Source organism: Stenella coeruleoalba (genome assembly GCF_951394435.1).
Source record: "Stenella coeruleoalba genome assembly, chromosome: 5".
NCBI lineage: Eukaryota > Metazoa > Chordata > Mammalia > Artiodactyla > Delphinidae > Stenella > Stenella coeruleoalba.
The window spans coordinates 84,607,932-84,627,475 of NC_137150.1; the positions used below are offsets into that span (position 1 = coordinate 84,607,932).

Below are 19,544 nucleotides of genomic sequence, written 5' to 3' on the forward strand. Positions count from 1 at the left end.
TACTGTTAATTTCCTCTTTTACAGCTGTTAGCAGTTGCCTTATGGATTGAGGTGCTCCTGTGTTGGGTGCATATATATTTATAATTGTTATATCTTCTTCTTGGATTGATCCCTTGATCATTATGTAGTGTCCTTCCTTGTCTCTTGTAACATTCTTTATTTTAAAGTCTATTTTATCTGATATGAGTATTGCTACTCCAGCTTTCTTTTGATTTCCATTTACATGGAATATCTTTTTCTGTCCCCTCACTTTTAGTCTGTATGTGTCCCTAGGTCTGAAGTGGGTCTCCTGTAGACAGGATATATATGGGTCTTGTTTTTGTATCCATTCAGCAAGCCTGTGTCTTTTGGTTGGAGTATTTAATCCATTCACTTTTAAAGTAATGATCAATATGTATGTTCCTATGAACATTCTCTTAACAGTTTTGGGTTTGTTTTTGTAGGTCCTTTTCTTCTCTTGTGCTTCCCACTTAGAGAAGTTCCTTTAGCATTTGTTGTAGAGCTGGTTTGGTGGTGCTGAATTCTCTTAGCTTTTGGTTGCTGTAAAAAAAAAAATTCTCTATCAAATCTGAATGAGATCGTTGCTGGGTAGAGTAATCTTGGTTGTAGGTTCTTCCCTTTCATTACTTTAAGTGTATCATGCCATTCCCTTCTGCCTTGTAGAGTTTCTGCTCAGAAATCAGCTGTTAACCTTATTCGAGTTCCCTTGTATGTTATTTGTCATTTTTCCCTTGTTGCTTTCAATAATTTTTCTTTGTCTTTCATTTTTGTCAGTTTGATTACTAAGTGTCTCGGCATGTTCCTCCTTGGGTTTATCCTGCCTGGGACTCTCTGCGCTTCCTGGACTTGGGTGACTTTTTCCTTTCCCATGTTAGGGAAGTTTTTGACTATAATCTCTTCAAATATTTTCTCGGGTCCTTTCTCTCTCTCTTCTCCTTCTGGGACCCCTATAATGAGAATGTTATTGCATTTAATATTGTCCCAGAGATCCCTTAGACTGTCTTCTTTTCTTTTCATTCTTTTTTCTTTCTTCTGTTCTGCAGCAGTGAATTCCACCATTCTGTCTTCCAGATCACTTATCCTTTCTTCTGCCTCAGTTATTCTGCTATTGATTCCTTCTCGTGTATTTTTCATTTCAGTTATTATATTCTTCATCTCTGTTTGTTTGTTCTTTAATTCTTCTAGGTGTTTGTTCTTTAATTCTTCTAGGTCCTCGTTAAGCATTTCTTGCATCTTCCCAATCTTTGCCTCCATTCTTTTTCCGAGGTCCTGGATCATCTTCACTGTCATTATTCTGAATTCTTTTTCTGGAAGGTTGCCTATCTCCACTTCGTTTAGTTGTTTTGCTGGCGTTTATCTTGTTCCTTCATCTTGTACATAGCCCTTTGCCTTTTCATCTTGTCTATTTTTCTGTGAATGTGGTTTTCTTTCCACAGCCTGCAGGATTGTAGTTCTTCTTGCTTCTGCTGTCTGCCCTCTGGTGGATGGGCTATCTAAGAGGCTTGTGCAAGCTTCCTGATGGGAGGGACTTGTGGTGGGTAGAGCTGCGTGTTGCTCTGGTGGGCAGAGCTCAGCAAAACTTTAATCCACTTGTGTGCTGATGGGTGGGGCTGGGTTCCCTCTCCGTTGGTTGTTTGGCCTGAGGCGACCCAACATCAGAGCCTACCCGGCTCTTTGGTGGGGCTAATGGCGGACTCTGGGAGGGTCACGCCAAGGAGTACTTCCCAGAACCTCTATTGCCAGTGTCCTGGTCCTCACAGTGAGCCACAGCCACCCCTGACCTCTGCAGGAGACCCTCCAACACCAGCAGGTAGGTCTGGTTCAGTCTCCAGTGGGATCACTGCTCTTTCCCCTGGGTCTGGATGTGCACACTACTTTGTGTGTGCCCTCCAAGAGTGGAGTCTCTGTTTCCCCCAGTCCTGTCGAAGTCCTGCAATGAAATCCTGCTAGCCTTCAAAGTCTGATTCTCTCGGAATTCCTCCTCCTGCTGCCGGACCCCCAGGTTGGGAAGCCTGACGTGGGGCTCAGAACCTTCACTCCAGTGGGTGGATTTCTGTGGTATAAGTGTTCTCCAGTTTGTCAGTCACCCACCCAGAAGTTATGGGATTTGATTTTATTGTGATTGTGCCCCTCTTACCATCTCACTGTGGCTTCTTCTTTGTCTTTGGATGTGGGGTATCTTTTTTATTGAGTTCCAGTTCTTCCTGTTGATGATTGTTCAGCAGTTAGTTGTGATTCCAGTGCTCTTGCAAGAGGGAGTGAGAGCACGTCCTTCTATTCCACCATCTGGAGCCAATCTCTGTTTTTTGTTTTTGTTTTTTGGTGGCCATGCCATGCGGCTTGTGGTATCTTAGTTCCCTGACCAGTGGTTGAACCCAGGCTCTCGGCATTGAGAGCGCGGAGTCCTAACCACTGGACTGCCAGGGAATTCCACATAATGTTAATAAGTCTTATTACTGTTGATGTTAACTTTGATCACTTAAGATTGTGTCTGCTGGGTTTCTCCACTGTAAAGTTACTATTTTTCCCTTTGTAATTCATAAATGTCTTAGAGGAAATATTGTGAAACTATGCAAATATTCTGTTTATCTGTAAACTTTCACCTATTAATTTTAGCATTCATTGATGGGTCTTGCCTGTAACAATAACTAATGTGGTATTTGTCTAATGATGATTTTGTATTTCCCTTCTTGTCTCCATGTATTCATTTAAATCCTCTAGAAGGAAAAACTGTCCCTTCTCCCCCATTTATTTATTTCATTTATTCAGTTGTTTATTTGTATCAGTATGGACTTGTGGATATTTACTTTATCCTAAGGATTATATTCTAGTATTATTTTTACTTTTTTTCTCAAATTTTTCTAACCTTGGCCACTGGGAAATTTTTCAGGTTGACTCTTTTGCCCTTTCAAAATCCTTTTTTGAAAAAATCCTTTATTTCTCTGGCACCACAAGATGTTCCAGGCTCATCTTATATTTTCCCTGCCCTAGCTCTGGAATCAACCACTTCTATCAATACATGGAACCCTGGTTCCATTTGTTGGAGAATAATATTTGGAAACCAAGATCTGGGTACTAGCTGTGCTCACTGCTACTGGGGTATCATGTTTTCTGGGCCCTCTCAGCAGACAGAGCTGGGAAATAGTTGTACATATACGAACTACACATACACACACATTATATTTGTTTCTGTGTCTATCTATATGTGTACACATTAAAATCCATTAAATCATACTGATACATCCAATTCCAGTGCAGCAACACGGGGGTCATGCTCTCCTCCCCTTTCCTTAATTGTCACTTATTTCTCTATCTATCTGTATATATATTAAAATAATTGTGAGCTCATAATGATAATTTCAACCCTAATCTAACACCATAGGTTTTAGTGTAGCCTTTCCCCCTTGCTTGTTTATACCTGGAGCTTATTATCTAAATTATACTACTTATTTGTTTAGTCCTAGTATACTATAAAAGTAGTTTCAGAATTGGTAACCTATACTGCTGTGGAAACAAATTTACTAGCTACAGTGTAATATTTGTACAGTTATTTTTGTTTTCAGCCTTACTCAGCCAAAATTGTTTTCCAGAGTTACTTAGGTTGGTTCTTTTCTTCCCCTTCCCCTTCCATGGGATTGTTATTCATGTGTATTATTGTTAGTGAACCCCTAATTTAGATTTCCCCAGTGTATGTGGGTATAACTGAGACACGGGGAAATCCGCTTTCCACACTCCTCAGGCTTTTACGTACACTTGGCTGGAGACAGGATGTCCTCTGGTAAACACCACCAGAGTAGCAGGCCCTCTGGGCTCATTATCTTGGTCCCAGTCCACATTCCTAGCCTGGCTCTGAAGGAGCTGAAGCTGCCCTTGGGTGATGAAACTTGGATACTCAGCAGCCTAAATATGACCACAGAATAAAAAGCGGGAAAATGCCTACCTGGCTTGCAGTGAGCAGTTAGATAGCAGGAAACTCCTGTCAGCACCCTCAGAATGGTTCACTGGCACAAACCCAATGGCAAACTATATAATTCGCAGGAAGACTTCAAAGAATCTGTTTCTAAGGGTTGCTCTAGTTCAGGCCCTTTTAGGTCCTGTATTCTTTGTGCTTTGACTCTGGGTTTGTTCTGCCAAACAACTTCTTAACATCACATTTGGGCCACATTATTTTTTTGAGTGTGTGGGTCAGAAATTTATTTATTTATTTATTTTAATTTATTTTTAAACATCTTTATTGGAGTATAATTGCTTTACAATAGTGTGTTAGTTTCTGCTTTATAACAAAGTGAATCAGTTATACATATGTCCCCATATCTCTTCCCTCCTGTGTCTCCCTCCCTCCCACCCCTCTAGGTGGTCACAAAGCACCAAGCTGATCTCCCTGTGCTATGCGTGGGCCACATTATTTAATAGGAGACTTCCTGAGAGAAACAGCAGGCTCTCTTACCAAAACACAAGTTCAGGTGCAGCACTGTTCATGCCTCTTTCCCACTCATTTCATTGCCAGGTCTCTTTATTTTGTCAAAAACACTTATTTTTATATAGAAACTTTCTACTTCCATCCTATCTTACTTTCTCTTTGATCTTGCAGTGAAATCTCTTGGGGAGATTCAGCAATCCACATGTCAGTGCTAATTAGCAGAAACAACAAGGGATTAAGTATGAAATTCTTATACTGTTTGGAAAGTGGCCTTCTTAATTCTCACCCTATTCTGAAATACATTTTATGTTTTCTTCAGATAAAAAAAAATCTATGTTCTTTCCTGCTTGTAAAAGTTGAAAGCAAAGAAAGATGCATTGACACTAAGTAAATCTTAATTCTAGGGGGGGGAGGTTTTGAGTTGCTTGTTTACTATCTCTGTTAGAGGATAAGATAATAATGACCCAAAGGAGGCATTGTTGATGTTATGCTTGTGGCATAGTGCCTTCCAGGAGGCTGCCCTGAACTAAACTGAGGGAATGTGGGAATCCATAGAAGAGAAGCCTGCATTTTTTTTTTTTCTTTCTTTCAAGGTGTTGAAAACTGTAGTTAAGAACCTCATTTATACAGCCTGATTCCTCCCCAAAAATCTTAGTTTTAGCAGGACTGCCTACATAGCACTGAAACACAACCATTCCTGAGCTGAAACATAGCAGTTGCTGCTATCGTCTCAGCAGTGTTGTCTTACGTTTGGGTAAGAAAATGAAGGAAAAACCTCTTTGCAAATAAAACTGCAGAGTAAGAGAAGTGTTGGGCACACACACGAAGAATATTGGGATTCATGTAACTCTCCCCTCTAAACATATTGCCAAGGACATTGTGTGCTGTGCATTTTAGGAGGGCTTTGGTGCATTATTATCTATAACTTCATACAGCCACTCTGTGGAAAATTTCCAAATAAAATTTTGTTGATGTTGGTAAAGAGGTTGTTTAGTTTGTTATTGTACTCTTCCTTACCCTGTGAGTAACCCGGGTTTTCCATTCTCACAGAAGGGACATCGAGAGCCAGTTTACCAAAACATTGCAAGAGTGTTTTGCTTTTCAAAACACCATTTTGATCCCAGAGGTTCTAATTCAAAAGTATCTGATTTTCTTTTTTTTGTCTTCTGGAAAAAGTACTGATTAAATTCTGCCTTTAAAAAGTTAAGAAAAGAGCCTTTGGCATAAGTGAAGCCCATTCTCTAAAATTATGCAGAGTAGAGTATCTTTTCCCCTAAACACTAGAAATTTCAGGTGAATATTTATACGGACCTTAAGAACCATATGGGTGAGGAACAAATGACATCACATCATCACCTTACTGTCAGAGACACCTAGAGGTGAATCCAGCATTTGTCTAATATATTCTGAGGTCAGCTGTACTTTTGGCATAGTGTATGTTTGTGGGGCATGCTTGGAGTGGGGAGAATGGGCAGAGAGTGGAGATTGTAGAGGGAGGAAGAAGGTCTAGAAGGGAAAGAAAGATGAAAGAGAAGCTGATGAGCATTAGTCCTGCCTTCCCTAAAGACATAAGGTCATGAAAATTGGTTCAGGCTTTGTTGGGAAAGGAGCCCTATCCTAGTCAGGTTATAGGCTGTATTGTGGTCATTCTTCTTTAAAAGATCCCAGAGCATTTTATTGGTTAAGAATTTAATATGATGAGACTAAGCAGTTGCTTTCTGAAATTCTGCTACTTCTGCAGTGAAACAGAATTAGATAAATATAGCAATATTATTGATTGAAACTTCTTAGCAGAATTAAGAAGAATTTACAAAATGTCCTTTTGTTAGTAATACATATCAATGCATTTATGGGTGAAATGATACAATGTCTGAGGTCTGGAATTTATTTTTAAATACTCCAGGAAAGAAAAATTAGTGGAAGAGAAATGAAACAAAATCAGCATCATGCTGGTAATTTTTGAAGCTGAGTGAGGGGTTTATTCTTCTGTTCTCCTTTTGGGTATGTTTATGAAATTTCTGTAATAGAGTGAGGGTTTTTTTTAAGTTTAAAAAATGAAGGGGAAAAAATTAAATACAGGAGTAAAATGAGCATCACAGCTTCCAGTATATAACAAAAGTAGCTTTTTGTCTGTAGCCAGTGTTACCATTTCACATTGCAGTGGTTGTCAGAGTTTAGGCTTTTCCATGGAACCCAACAGCAAGTCCAGGTCTTAGCACAGTGTGCTGAAAACTGAATGTATTTTCCCTAATATATTTATCTATAATAGTTATGGGAGTGTATATGGTTGGCGGTAGGGGACACAGTGATTTCCTCTCTTTTCTTTGGGGCAAAATTATGAAAATCAGGGATATGATGGGATATAGGGGACTGCTTTTCAGTGCTGCTTCTTCCCAGGGTCATTCATTTCGCCATGAACAAGATCCTCCTCTCCACCCATCAAATACTTCTTAGCATCTGTGGGGTCTTCTGCCTAGCTGTAGTGGTCCTCAAAAAGGAAAAAAGGAGTGGAGGACGGCTTTCTTGGGTAGTATTAGAGCATCTGTCTGTTCCTTTGGGTCTGGGAGCAGCCAGGAGTCAGCTGGGCCCTTTATCTCCAACCTTTGGTCCTTGTCCGGCGCCCCTTGACCACCAGTTGCACCACAGTTAGTTCCATTCGGCAAAAATAAATTGTAAACTTGTTGACATTTTTGTCCTCTTTACAATTCATTGTTTATTTTTCCATGACTGAGAATTTTGATGCAATTATCACTGAGCTTTCTGACAAAAGGGAAATAGCTGAGGAATTTTGATGAGTTACCCACTTCATTAATCAGAACAAGCATCTCTAGTGACAGGGTTAGAATTACAATGAAGATTAGATAGCAAATTGCTGTTCCACCTAACGTCAATCATTCCCAGTGACAGCAGTGTGATTACACTTTCAGGGAAGAGCTTTTCTTGCCAACAAAACGAGGGTAACTCCAGTGCAGGTAATAAATTTAGCAGGGTGAGCTGTCATTTCTTCTCTTGAGTGGAATCCTTAATGACCAAATGATGTCTCGTGGAAGATTTTGATTTTGAAAGGAGAAAAGCATTTCACTTAAAAACTTTCTAAATTTCACTTTTTAGTATTTTATTTTAAAAATTATTGTAGATATGTACTTAGGAGCAGTTCTTCCTACAGTGATTTTCAGTATTTTACTTACCTGTAACAAGCCTTAATTATCACCACAACTATAATAAAGAGATGGTAGAAGTTACTAAAAGAACGCATGACTGTATTTGAGAATCTATCAGAATAAAAACATGGTGCAGAAATAAACGAACTAGGTAAGAAACGGAGGAAGGTCAGACTAGTTGTCCATCTAGTTCAAACATTAAGTTCTCTGGCTTAAGCAGAAGGTGTTCCTCTTCTGACCAGTTGCGGTTTTAAATAATAGTTCTTGTTTCAAAGAGCAAAGGAATAGAGCACTGCTGTAGTTCGAGTGTAGAACTGAAGAGGAAAAGCGGGCCTGAGCGCTGCAGGGACGCCACTTAGGGGAGGGTAATAGGAAATGTGAATAGATGGTGACTGTGAACTATGCCACTTCTTGTCCCTTCTAAGTTGGAGTGGAGTGCTAGCATCTTCTCCCAGAGAAGACAGGACCAAGAATGTTTTCCTTTCCCAAGTATTTTCCTCCAAGCACATTTATGGGACTCCTGTTTGCCTAAATAATGTTTGCTGTGAATCAAGAATAACTAAGTGGCTATTCTTGATTCATACTTTTATTTTTTTAATTTAATTTAAATGGGATTGCTCTTTTGAGTAGGCAGGAAAAAAAAACCAATGGCAAGTTGATTTCAAGAAAGCAGTTACTGTATGAGTATGTCACTTTGCTGCTATTAACTTCTGTGTAGTGAAACTGAATTATAGACCTTCAAAACCGATCATTTTGCTCTCACAGTCTAAACTTAAGTATTTTTAAAGAATTATATTGACTATGGCATTTACAGACTCAAATTTTCCCCCTCTTAAATTCAGATATTTTCCAGCAGTGCTTTTCTACTGTAGTAAGTTGTATATCAAGTTCTTTCTCTTTCAGAAAACAAGCAAGTAATTTGTTCTTCCTCTTTAAAAGAGACTTTTTGCCTAGTAGATTAGGGTCATCAGGATGCCTGAATGTTTTGGATTTAGCCTTAGGTATACCACTAACTCTTTGCTTTGTGAATATAGTCATTATTCGTTCTCTATTTGAAGTTTGGCTTGGTAAGGTAAATCATAATATCTGCAGCCTCTCTATTTTGTAATGATGGTCTATGAGTCGATAAAATAGTACATGTGAAATGCTTTGGACTAGAGAAAAAAATGTGGAAATCCAAGAAGGACACTATTAATAGTGCTATTATTGTCAAGGTGGATTATGTTTGTACTATTTATCATTAGAAATATTCCAGGAGTTAAAATTAGAGATAACTACCCATACATAGACTATTTCATCAAGTCTTTTAAGAAGAATCTCTTAAATGAATCTGGTAAATAGATAGATTTTCTTTTGACTATGGTGCACAAGTTAACACTGTTGTTTTTTTTTCCCCATGCTGTATTTTGTGGGATAGATAAGCAAATAATAATGCAAAAAGCATACTCTCTCAACCAGGAAGCTGTGTGTCTTTTCCTTGTTATGACTGAAGGCATATCTTATATTCAGCAAATTTCCCTTCATTCATTCCTCCCTTCCTCCCTGTTCTCTTGCTCTCTCCCTCCTTCCCTCCTTTCCTTCCACAGAATCAAAGGCAAAGGTCTAGGAAACGTGCCCTCGTTTGACATAATGGAAAGGGAACAGGGCTTTTTAAAGACTGCCATGGTTTCTCCTAATGGAAAATTATAATAAAGAAGATTTTGTAGTTTGTCTAAATGGGAATATAATTGGTTTCTTTTGTAGAAAATATTTCAGGCCAAATGGGCTATTTCTAAGAAGTCTAGCCTGTGCTCTCTCATGTTATTGGTCTTTTAATTTATATATTCTCTCTCCCTATAACCTTTCAAAAATAGAGATTATATCTTAAATAACTTTTTTCAGAATTCCCAAATTCAAACACAGCTTACTAAATGTTGAAATAGTGAAAGACAAGTATTTTTAAAGAGAAAGAAGCAATAAATAGGGCTGACCCTGATATGGCTACCAAGTTCTCGAAGCTGGTCAGCAGGCATCTCCTATACCTCCCAGAGTCACTTCCTGTGAGGTTACTTTCTGTTTCAGTGTTCCTCACACGTGGTACTCTCAGATCTGCCAGTCCCTCCTTCTGGAGGCTCACAGTCTTGTGGAAACTGGTAAACAGGTGATTATAACACAGTGTGATTACCATTTTGACTAAAGAAAGCATAGGTTGCTCTGGGAACACAGTGGAAGGGCACTTACATGTGGGGAGCGTGATTGGTATTAGGAGGGCTTCCTGAGAGAGGTGACTCTTGAAATAGGCAGAGAGAGGGCAGAAAAGGACAGAGAAATTACTATGACCATAGATAGAAAAGCACAGAACAGTGTGGTTGGTATAAGACCAAGAGCTGAAAATAATTTGATATAGTAGGAGCATAAAGTTTGCTGTGAAGATAGAAGATGTAGGCAAGGCCTAGATCGCAGAGATTTTCTTAGCCTAGGACCATAACTACTTCTCTGGAGACGTGCTTAGGGTCAGTAGACCTTGTCTGATTTGTTGTCAGATACATATAGTGGAGGAACGCAAGCAGCCCGCGTATCTAGCTTCTGTAGGAGTGTTCACCAAAGCCCTGACGTGGTCAGTGGTAGCCCAGCTGAAGCTGTTTTTAGCCATCTTGTTCCCAGGGACCAGAGACCCCATTCCATCCTGTGGGATCTCCCATGTTCATTTGTGCAGGACATCAGTGGTGATAATGGTTAATGGTATTTTAAACTCTAAGACAGCCTGGCAGGGGAGATCTGTTGGAAGCAGGCCTTTCAAGTCTCTCAAACAAGCCCCTTAACTTAGATCTTAGTTGTGACAGTTACTCCAGCTCTGCATAGGACTGGTGCCTTACAATGAGAATTAAATGTTTTAGTTTGCCATGAGGCTGATAGTGCCTTCGTTGCATGGCTTGAATCTTTCTTGTCATTTGAGCATAAAGCAATTGTCTGTTCCCCTTCGATCAAGACAACAGTTCCTAGATTTGTTAGAAAAAGTGTGAGGCGGATATCTGAGGACAGGGTTCTCACTAGTAGATATTAGAAACCCTAGTACTGATTTTCCAATGTTTCCATTGCAGTGTCAAAAACGGTATTTCTCTGCCTGGCACAAGCTGATTCTTGATCATAGGATTAAGCTGGGGAAAGCTGGGACCCTGTCTGACTGGAAGTTGCAACTGAAGGTCCTGCGGGCCTGGAGAGACTACACAAGATCCCAGAAGTTGAGGCGGGAGACTCAAGCCATGGAAAATGACCTTAGGGAAGAAAACAGGTACTATTACTTATGCCATGAAAATCCTTCTAGTATGTTTATGTAGGACATCTTTCCTCCTGAAGAATCCAGAAATAAGCTCTAAAAATGCTTTTCACTGGAATCATCTCATCTACTTATAATATATGATAATCACTGTTTTTCTCTGTTACATCCCAAACTAGAAAATTGTAATGGAAAATTTAAGCGAAAAAAAAATTTTGATTAAAATATACCAATGTACATGCTTTCCTATTTTAAAGGAAGCAAGTATTATGCTTTTTCCCTTATCCTTTGATGTAGTATCATTGCACTCTGGACCATCTTACAATTTAGAAGACAGAATTTGGCTTATGTGGTAGTAATTCTCATTGAGAGAAATCACTGTCTGCACATGGAATGTTAATTAGGGAGACAGGGAACATTCATCTGGGAAGGCAGACCTGGCAAGGGTGATTTCTCCCTTCCCCCACACCTTCTTTAGAGGTTTTGGACACCTTTATATCAGCTCCCTCTTAGGCTTGTGAATGACACAGAATTTGCCTTCAAATAAAACTTCCTTTGTTCCTTCATCCTAAAATCAAATACATTTTCTTCTTTTCATTTCCAAGGTCAACTTTGCATTCTTGAACCGAAATCATAGATGTAGAAGGAGCCATTTGTTTATTGGTTGGGGGAGCTGGAGGGAGCAGTTCACGGTCTTACGTTTAATCACTTTTCTACGAGCAACTCTGTTATTCCTTCTGGGTGAAAAATTGGATGAATGGTACATGAAAGTATCGTCATGTAGAAGGGAATGGCGCCCCCTGGAGTTGTGCATTCCTGTGACAGCATCAGGCCCTGGGGAGAATACTTAGGAGTCTGACACATGGCCCCTTGTCCTCAAAGAACTCAGTTTTGTGGGGAAAACGAGATCTATAAACAGTACAGGTATAGATTAACATTATAAACTTTGTAATGCATCTCCTTCTGCTGCTGAGAACATAGTAGAGGGAAGTAACTGGGGAGGCTCCTACAGAGTGTCCGGAAAGGCTTTATCAGGAAGATGGGTCTTGCTGGGCTCTGAACAGTAAGTAGGATATTCCTAGGTAGAAAGAGGGAGATGAGATAATGGCATTACGTGTGGCTGGAAATCATCAAGCATGTGGTTGTCAAGTTCATCAACTTGTGGAAGGCCTTAAATGCTAGGGCAAGGAGTTTAGGCGTTCTTAGGTAAATAAAGGTGAATTCCTGAAGGTTTTTAAGCAGGAGGGTGACCTAGACAGTTTTCCTTTCCTACACTATGCTGGGGGAAATCTTCAGTGGGGAAAAAAAAAAAGCTCTTTCACAATTTATGTCTAAATTTTCAGGACCTAGTGATTGATCCAGGGAATTGGGATGATAACTTACTCAAAGCTGGATTTGTTGGATAAAGAAGAGAAACTGGAGGTGTTGGAAAGGGGAAGCATCATGAGTGAGGGCATAGAGGGAGTGGCAACTAAGATGTTAAAGGTAAAAGTGGTCTATGAAATTTACATGCCAGAAGAAACTTGTAGAAGAAAAATCTGAAGAACTTCAGATTCCATTCCAATTAAACTATTTAAATATAAAAGCACTAAATGGGGATTTCATAATAGCATTATGTGCCAATTTTTTTTAAAGATCCTCTTAGAACTTCTTGTCTCATATCTGTGAATTATTTTCAAGTGTCTATTTTTAAATGTTCAGAATGGGTGCTACATTTTTTTAACTGTCAGAGTTAGAAAATATTTAACTTATAATAATTTTTTTTACTATAAAACTTTAGAGCAAAAAGTTCTTAGAGTAGGAAAGCACCTCAAGGAGCATCTAATCCAGCCCCTCATTTTACAGATGATAAAAGTAAGGCACAAAAAGGATAAACAACTGTCTCAAGTCATAAAGTTACGAGTAGCCAGTCCAGGACTAGAGCCTGGTCCTTTCGATGCTGAGTCAGATGCTTTTTCCTATAACATGCTGCTCCTAGTTAAATAGCATGTAGGTGATGGCTCCCTAAGACAGTCATGTTTTTCAGTTATATTGCAGTTGACTTCAGATGATTATAGATGTAAAACAAGAACAATAATGAACAAATAACAGGTTATGCTAGAAACATATAAGAAAGGAGCTATTAGATACAAACTGTCCTTCATGCTGCTTTCCTACAGATCCCAGGCCTCTGCATGTTGTTCTTTGTTCTAGAGATTGTTTTAGGAAATTGTTAGGTGATTTTGTTCAAAGAAGGTTGGAATAATAGAGGTGGAGAGAAAAGCTCAAAGGTAGCTACTATCAATACAAGCAGAAACCAAGAAATGTCAGTGGGATCGGGGGTGTCAGAAGAGCCAGGACCCTCTTTACCGTGCTCATCGGAGTCTCTCCCAGTTCCTCTGTGTACACCAAATACATAATTGTTGAATAATAGGTGAGTTAGTGGATGAATGAAGAGCTCAGTTGCTTCCTCTCCTGCAATTTAACTCCATAACATTTTCAAGCACTTTTTTCTAAATAGTGAGATCGAGGGATAGAGCGCATTTATTGTAGATGGGTTACTCATTGTAGCAACTAAACTCTTACCAGATTGACAAGACATAGGTGGTTCTTTGGCCCATCCACCTGGACATGGAAATCATTTGCTGTGTCTGTTTCTCAGATGTCAGCTGTGTCCTTAGCCTCCAGCTCTTGAATCCGCATTTGTTTTTGCCACTTGGGCTTTCCTCTTACTGGCTATGCAGGGCCCAGCCTTTTGGGCTTCTTTCTTTGCCTTCTTTCCTTTTTGTTCTTCCCACTTTCTCTCTGGAGCAACAACAGATCCCTCGCTTCTTCTCATTCATGATTTAGCCACCATATTTTCTTTTTTATAAATTTATTTATTTATTTATTTTTGGCTGCGTTGAGTCTTCGTTGCTGCGCGTGGGCTCTCTCTAGTTGCGGTGAGCGGGGGCTACTCATCATTGCGGTGTGCAGGCTTCTCATTGCAGTGGCTTCTCTTGTTGCAGAGCATGGGCTCTAGGCACATGGGCTTCAGTAGTTGTGGCTCGCGGGCTCTAGAGCGCAGGCTCAGTAGTTGTGGCGCACAGGCTTAGTTGCTCCGCGGCATGTGGGATCTTCCCAGACCAGGGCTTGAACCCATTTCCCCTGCATTAGCAGGCGGATTCTTAACCACTGCGCCATCAGGGAAGTCCAGCCACCATATTTTCTTACTGAGCCTGTGCTCAGAGTCTCACTCCACTCCAAGGTCATCCATGTATTTCTTCTAAAAAATGTACCTTGCTTTCCCTAATAGGAATTTTTGTCCATCTCTTTTCTTTTAAAAGTAGTTATGGTCATGGTGTTATAAAATTTCAATACAATATTGTAATACAATTGCAACATTAACAAATATTCCCAAACTCTAACTAAGGATTCAGTCACTCAGGCAATACAACAAAATTCTGGTATACATGCTAAATTAGACCCTTGGACATGGTGGTATGGGAATTTGAATTGTATTTTTAAATTCTTTAGCATATTCACTTCTGAAAGTTGGCTCCAGATCTTTCATTCCTCCTCTTTCCCTTCTTCTCTCAATTTACAGCCAGCCCTAGACAAATTGGGAAGAAGCAGGATTTGTTTCAACATCCTCTACCCACCCTTCCTGAGCCTTGGTACTCAGTACCAAATACTTTGGGCCTTTCCTGGAACAGGCTTTTATCTCTTCCCTGTGTCCCTCTATCCCCTCATGCTCTGTCTCTGTACTCCTCAACTGATGTTATCCCTCCCAGGAAACTTATACATTAATAGGCATTGTCTGGAAACAGTGCCCAAAATGTAAGTGATGGGGATTTGAGGGTGCAGTGGCAGGCCAGTAGAAAAACTGGCCCTATGATGTCCCTTAAACCATGGCATTCATTCATTCACTCATTCATTTATTCTGTTTGATAGCATATATTCAGTCAGTCAGCTTTACTGATGCTTACTGCGTACTAGACTTTTTTTGGCCACGCCATGAAGCATGCAGGATCTTAGTTCCCCGACCAGGGATTGAACCCGGGTCCCCTGCATTGGGAGTGTGGGGTCTTAACCACTGGACTGCCAGGGAAGTCCCTAGACTCTTTCTTAAGTACCAGCCGGGGTACTCCTGCCTTCTAGGAGTTTTCAGTCTAAGTGAAGAAGTTAAAAATTTACCCAAATACTAAAAATAATTGCAACAGAAGGCACAACAATATAAAAACTTAGGAGTGACATAGACTTGGCTATCATGCATTACAATCCCCCAAGCAGCTTTTTAAAAATAGAAACTCTTTGGTCCCATCTTCTGAGAGAGACAGATCGTGGCTAAGTGGAAGAGAGCACTTTTCAGTTTAGGGGAAAACTGGTAAACCAGCACATATGCAGCTTGTGTGGGAACAGGCTGGGGTGAACCCGCCAGGCTAGCCTAGGGGTGGGGAGACTGAATTGAAAAGAGACTGCCAGATATTCCCCATTCCCAGCACTCCTGATTTCAGCGTGCGTTAGGGCAGCCATGTATGGAGCACCTCTGTTAGTCATGGTCCATTGCCCTTCCCTCCGTGCTCACCTGGGTATCCAGTTGAGAGGCTAGAAATTGCATGGCATCTGAAGCTGATAAAGCTCCTGGTATCTGCCAGAGAGGCAGGAGGACCAGACTTGCATTGACTGGCTCACTTTAAAGCTCTTTAAAACAGAACTGTGTTATCTTCCACATTTTCCCTGGGGGGCTGCCTGGTGCATTTCTTATGCATTAGCTTATGCATTCCTATTCCTGCTGAACCTGCCCGTCCCAAATGCAGCTGTTTGCATCATTGCTATTTTTATGTTCTGTTCAGATGTCAGCACTCAATCAGATCAGTAGTATGTGGTTATTTATTTGTCATTTCTCATTTCCCTTTAAAAAATTCAAGACACTTCTTAGGTATCTAGTAGTCTTGTCCTAAGGTAGTGTTATTACCTTACATGTGAATTTGTTCTATATTTTCAGGTTCTTTTTAAAATTTAATCACATCTTTAAAAACAAAATCCTGTAGGATAGGCAGTATAGGGCTTGTTGTTGCTGTTAGAGTGACACCATCTTTGAGGAGGAATTTAGATACTTTCAGCTGCTTGCCCAGTGTACTATATCTAGTTGGTGTTCTTCTGACTACTGTGTTTTAGAACGTGCATCAATAACTGAGTATCATTTGAGGTGTTGATTCTAAGCATCCTGGTTCATATTTAAATTCCTATTTAAACCTATATATCTTATATTCTTAGTTCTTTAGAGACAGTCTTTCTCTGCATGCAGTTGTATAATTATAATGATCAGTTTATAGACCCTTGCCAGAAATTCCCTGATTTCAGCTTGGAAACATATTGGGATAGGATGTTTTCCATAAAGAAACTCTGTCCTTCATTTTATGATTATCTGGGAACTGTGGAACCATTTCTTTGGGTTAGCGTGCCCAAGTAAATCACATCTGACTAAGCTTTTAAGAAATTTAAGTGATTTTTCACTTTCGGAAATATTTGTGTTTTTAGTGTCATCATTTAAAAAGTATAGAAATGGGGACTTCCCTGGTGGCGCAGTGGTTGGGAGTCCGCCTGCCAGTGCAGGAGACGTGGGTTTGAGCACTGATCCGGGAAGATCCCACATGTCACAGAGCAGCTAAGCCCGTGCGCCACAACTACTGAGGCTGTGTGCTGCAACTACTGAAGCCTGCGTGCCTAGAGCCCGTGCTCTGCAACAGGAGAAGCCACCGCAATAAGAAGCCTGCGCACCGCAGTGAAGAGCAGCCCCTGCTCGTGGCAATTAGAGAAAGCCCGTGTGCAGCAACGAAGACCCAACGCAGCCAAAAATAAATAAATAAATAACTTTATAAGTGCATCCATTCTTTAAAAAAAAAGTATAGAAATGAACTTATCTGCAATATTGTCACTCTGCTGAAGTGAACTGCAAGCGAGCAAGAGTACAACCAGTCTTGTCTCTGGATCCCTAGCTTCTGTGTTCTTACCCTTCCCATGAACATAGATATCTTAAGTACATCTTCAAATCTCCTGCATGATCATGATAGAGAGGGCTCTAAACACAATAATTAACACGCAGTTTTTAACCCACCTTTTTTTTTTTACTGTTTAGTCTTTTTGTTATATTTACCAGAAATATTTTTCTCTTTGCCTTTTCATACTGTCCAAATAACCCTCTCCTTGACAGTCAGAACTCCAGTGTGGCTTTTGGCTGTTTATGCTGTAAAAACATGAAATTAACTCATCAGGTAAATTTCACACTCCTCCTTCCTAAGCAGATTGATGTAAATCAAATTTTACATTAATCAGACAGAGCAACATATGTCTTCTAGTCTGTGGAAATACATGATTTCCACTTACTTGAGTAAAATGCCATCAGGTGTTTTGTTTGTTTCACTATTTAGACATTGATATTTTTGGAGCTTTGTTCTTACCCTGTGTTGCTACCTGATTTATTATTCTTATTTCTTTTAAAATTTTTATTTGAAGGTTATTCAGTCTCAGATACTTTCTTTTTTTCATCAAAGTAAAATATTATATATAGATGTTTATTACCACCTATATTGTATTTTTATTATAAAAACCATCAGTCAATCATATTTATTATCTATCATTGCATTAGAAAGAAGCAATTATATATAATGAAATATGCTCTTGGCAGAATTGCTGTTAGCATTTACCCTGAATTCTATTATTTCAGTCAACACTACTCTCACTAATTGGTTGTTTCACCCAACTTCTCCGACATAATGTTAAATTCTGTGACTCTAGAGTAGTATTTCAAGCTAAGGGTTTTAACTCATTAATGGGTCCTAAAATCAGGCTCAAGATGAGGCATATTTTTTAAAAAATAGAAAAGATTAGAAAAGAAACATTGGAGTACACCTCTGGTAGTAAGGGTGAATATCGTTTGGTGGAACCTTTGTTTCAATTATATATACTTTTGTTTCATGCACATGTACACACATCAACTTATTTTGAAGTCATAGTGTGACACTTTTTTCTTTAGGTGGCAGTCAAAAAAGGTTTAAAAGTCACTTAAGCATTTAAGAACTGTAGAAATGTTCTTCTGACTCATTGGCTTAAAATGTTACGATTTTTTTGATATGACCCCAAAAAGTCCATGAGGTGGGTTAAACATTATTTATGTTTAACAGAAATGGATATGCAAATAGTGTTGTAGAGACCTTATTCCAGTCATCTTTACAAGATAAAATCATGTAGGTATCTAAACAATCAGATCTTAAACCTCAAAACTGACCCCGGTTGCGACATAAGTTCCAAGCTCTACAGCTCACTTCTTCAGAGACAATAATCATCCACTTATAGATTGATCTCAGAAAGCTCTACACTTGAATTCTCAACTGGCTACCACAAACATGTCTCCTAATGGAGAGTCCCTTTGGGAGGGGAATGTAGCTGGCAGTTCCCAACTCCACTCAGGCACGTCCCCTAACATCATGAAGTTTCCAGGAATCAAAAGGAGCTCCTCCTTAGGAAGAGAGTGAATCAGACCCCCTACTAGACTGTGAGTGAGTTCTCTGAGAGCAAGTGCCTTGTGTATGCCCTTCACACATTTCTAATGTTCAACAAGTGTCTTCACAAAGCAGTTCTTCATTCACTCAGTTTATGGCTTTGGTAAATGAGACCTTCTCTATAGAGAGCCTTTCCCTGACCAAGTCCTTCTTTCACAAGATCCACCCTCATAATTTCATGTTGATTTTTATAAGTCTTATACTTAATTATTGACAATTCATTTGTTAAGTATCGTTCCTTTCTTTTTCTCCCAAACCTCTTGTCTTCCTTAGATTTGCAAGTATAGCTGAATATCTCCCTCATGTATGCATATTTTTTAAAAGCAGTTATTTGAATACCTATTCTTTCTGCTCCTTCCCCTCCAAAAGCTCTCAGAAACTATTTTATCGTAATCAGAAAATTTAATATGCCTTTGTGATGTGATAGAACAGAACAGTCACTCCTCTGAAGCAATGCCTTGAGGTGCCAATGACTTCTATGAGCAGACCCTTTGCCTTGGGGAGCTTTATAAAATGATTCCTTTGAGCTTAAATAAAAGAATAAGCTGGAACTAAAATGGAGCATTTCTGGGACTCCTTTGGACTTGTATTTCATTTATATTATCAACCAAAAAGCAGTAAATGGCTTCTTTTTTTAATGGAAGTGCTTTGTTTCTTAGAAAACAACAACTGGCCACTGACTATAACCGGAAACAAGTTCTCCGACACCATTTTACAGAATGGCAGCATTGGCATCGTGCAGAGATCCAAAAGAGAGAGCTGGCTGTTACAAAGGAGGAAACTAGGAAGAAAATGAATGAGCTGCTGAAGGCAGCATCACTAGGGAAACTCAGTGCAAACGTGTCATCAAGCATCAGTCTACTTGAGGAGGCAACAGCCATGGAGGATCCCCCTAGAAATGGAGAGGTAAGTTGCTTTTCCTTTGCTTAGTCTTCCTGCTTTTGAGCTTTATACTTGTATAGCCTGGGGTGTGTTAGCTGTTGTCAGGTTGTGTGGCCTGGGCTATCTAAAAGATGAGAGCTGCTACAGTGCACAAAGTTTATCTTTCAGTCAGTGTTGATTTTCTTGAACTGAATCCTCTTTTATAATCACATACAGACTGGTATAGTTGAAACTTGGTAAAGACGTAATACAGACAGGGAATTTAAAACAGCTAAGTGAAAGACTCTTTCAGGAACAGATAT

General features: G+C 39.6%; 1 protein-coding gene across 1 annotated transcript in view; it reads left to right on the plus strand.

Annotated features, from left to right (window-relative positions):
• CCDC191 (coiled-coil domain containing 191) overlaps positions 1-19,544 on the plus strand; it is a 102,843-nt gene that overhangs the window by 32,998 nt on the left and 50,301 nt on the right. The window contains exons 8-9 of the mRNA XM_079921874.1: positions 10,662-10,852; positions 19,020-19,266. Coding sequence (XP_079778000.1) covers positions 10,662-10,852; positions 19,020-19,266 — 438 coding nt within the window. The remainder of the gene's footprint in view (positions 1-10,661; positions 10,853-19,019; positions 19,267-19,544) is intronic.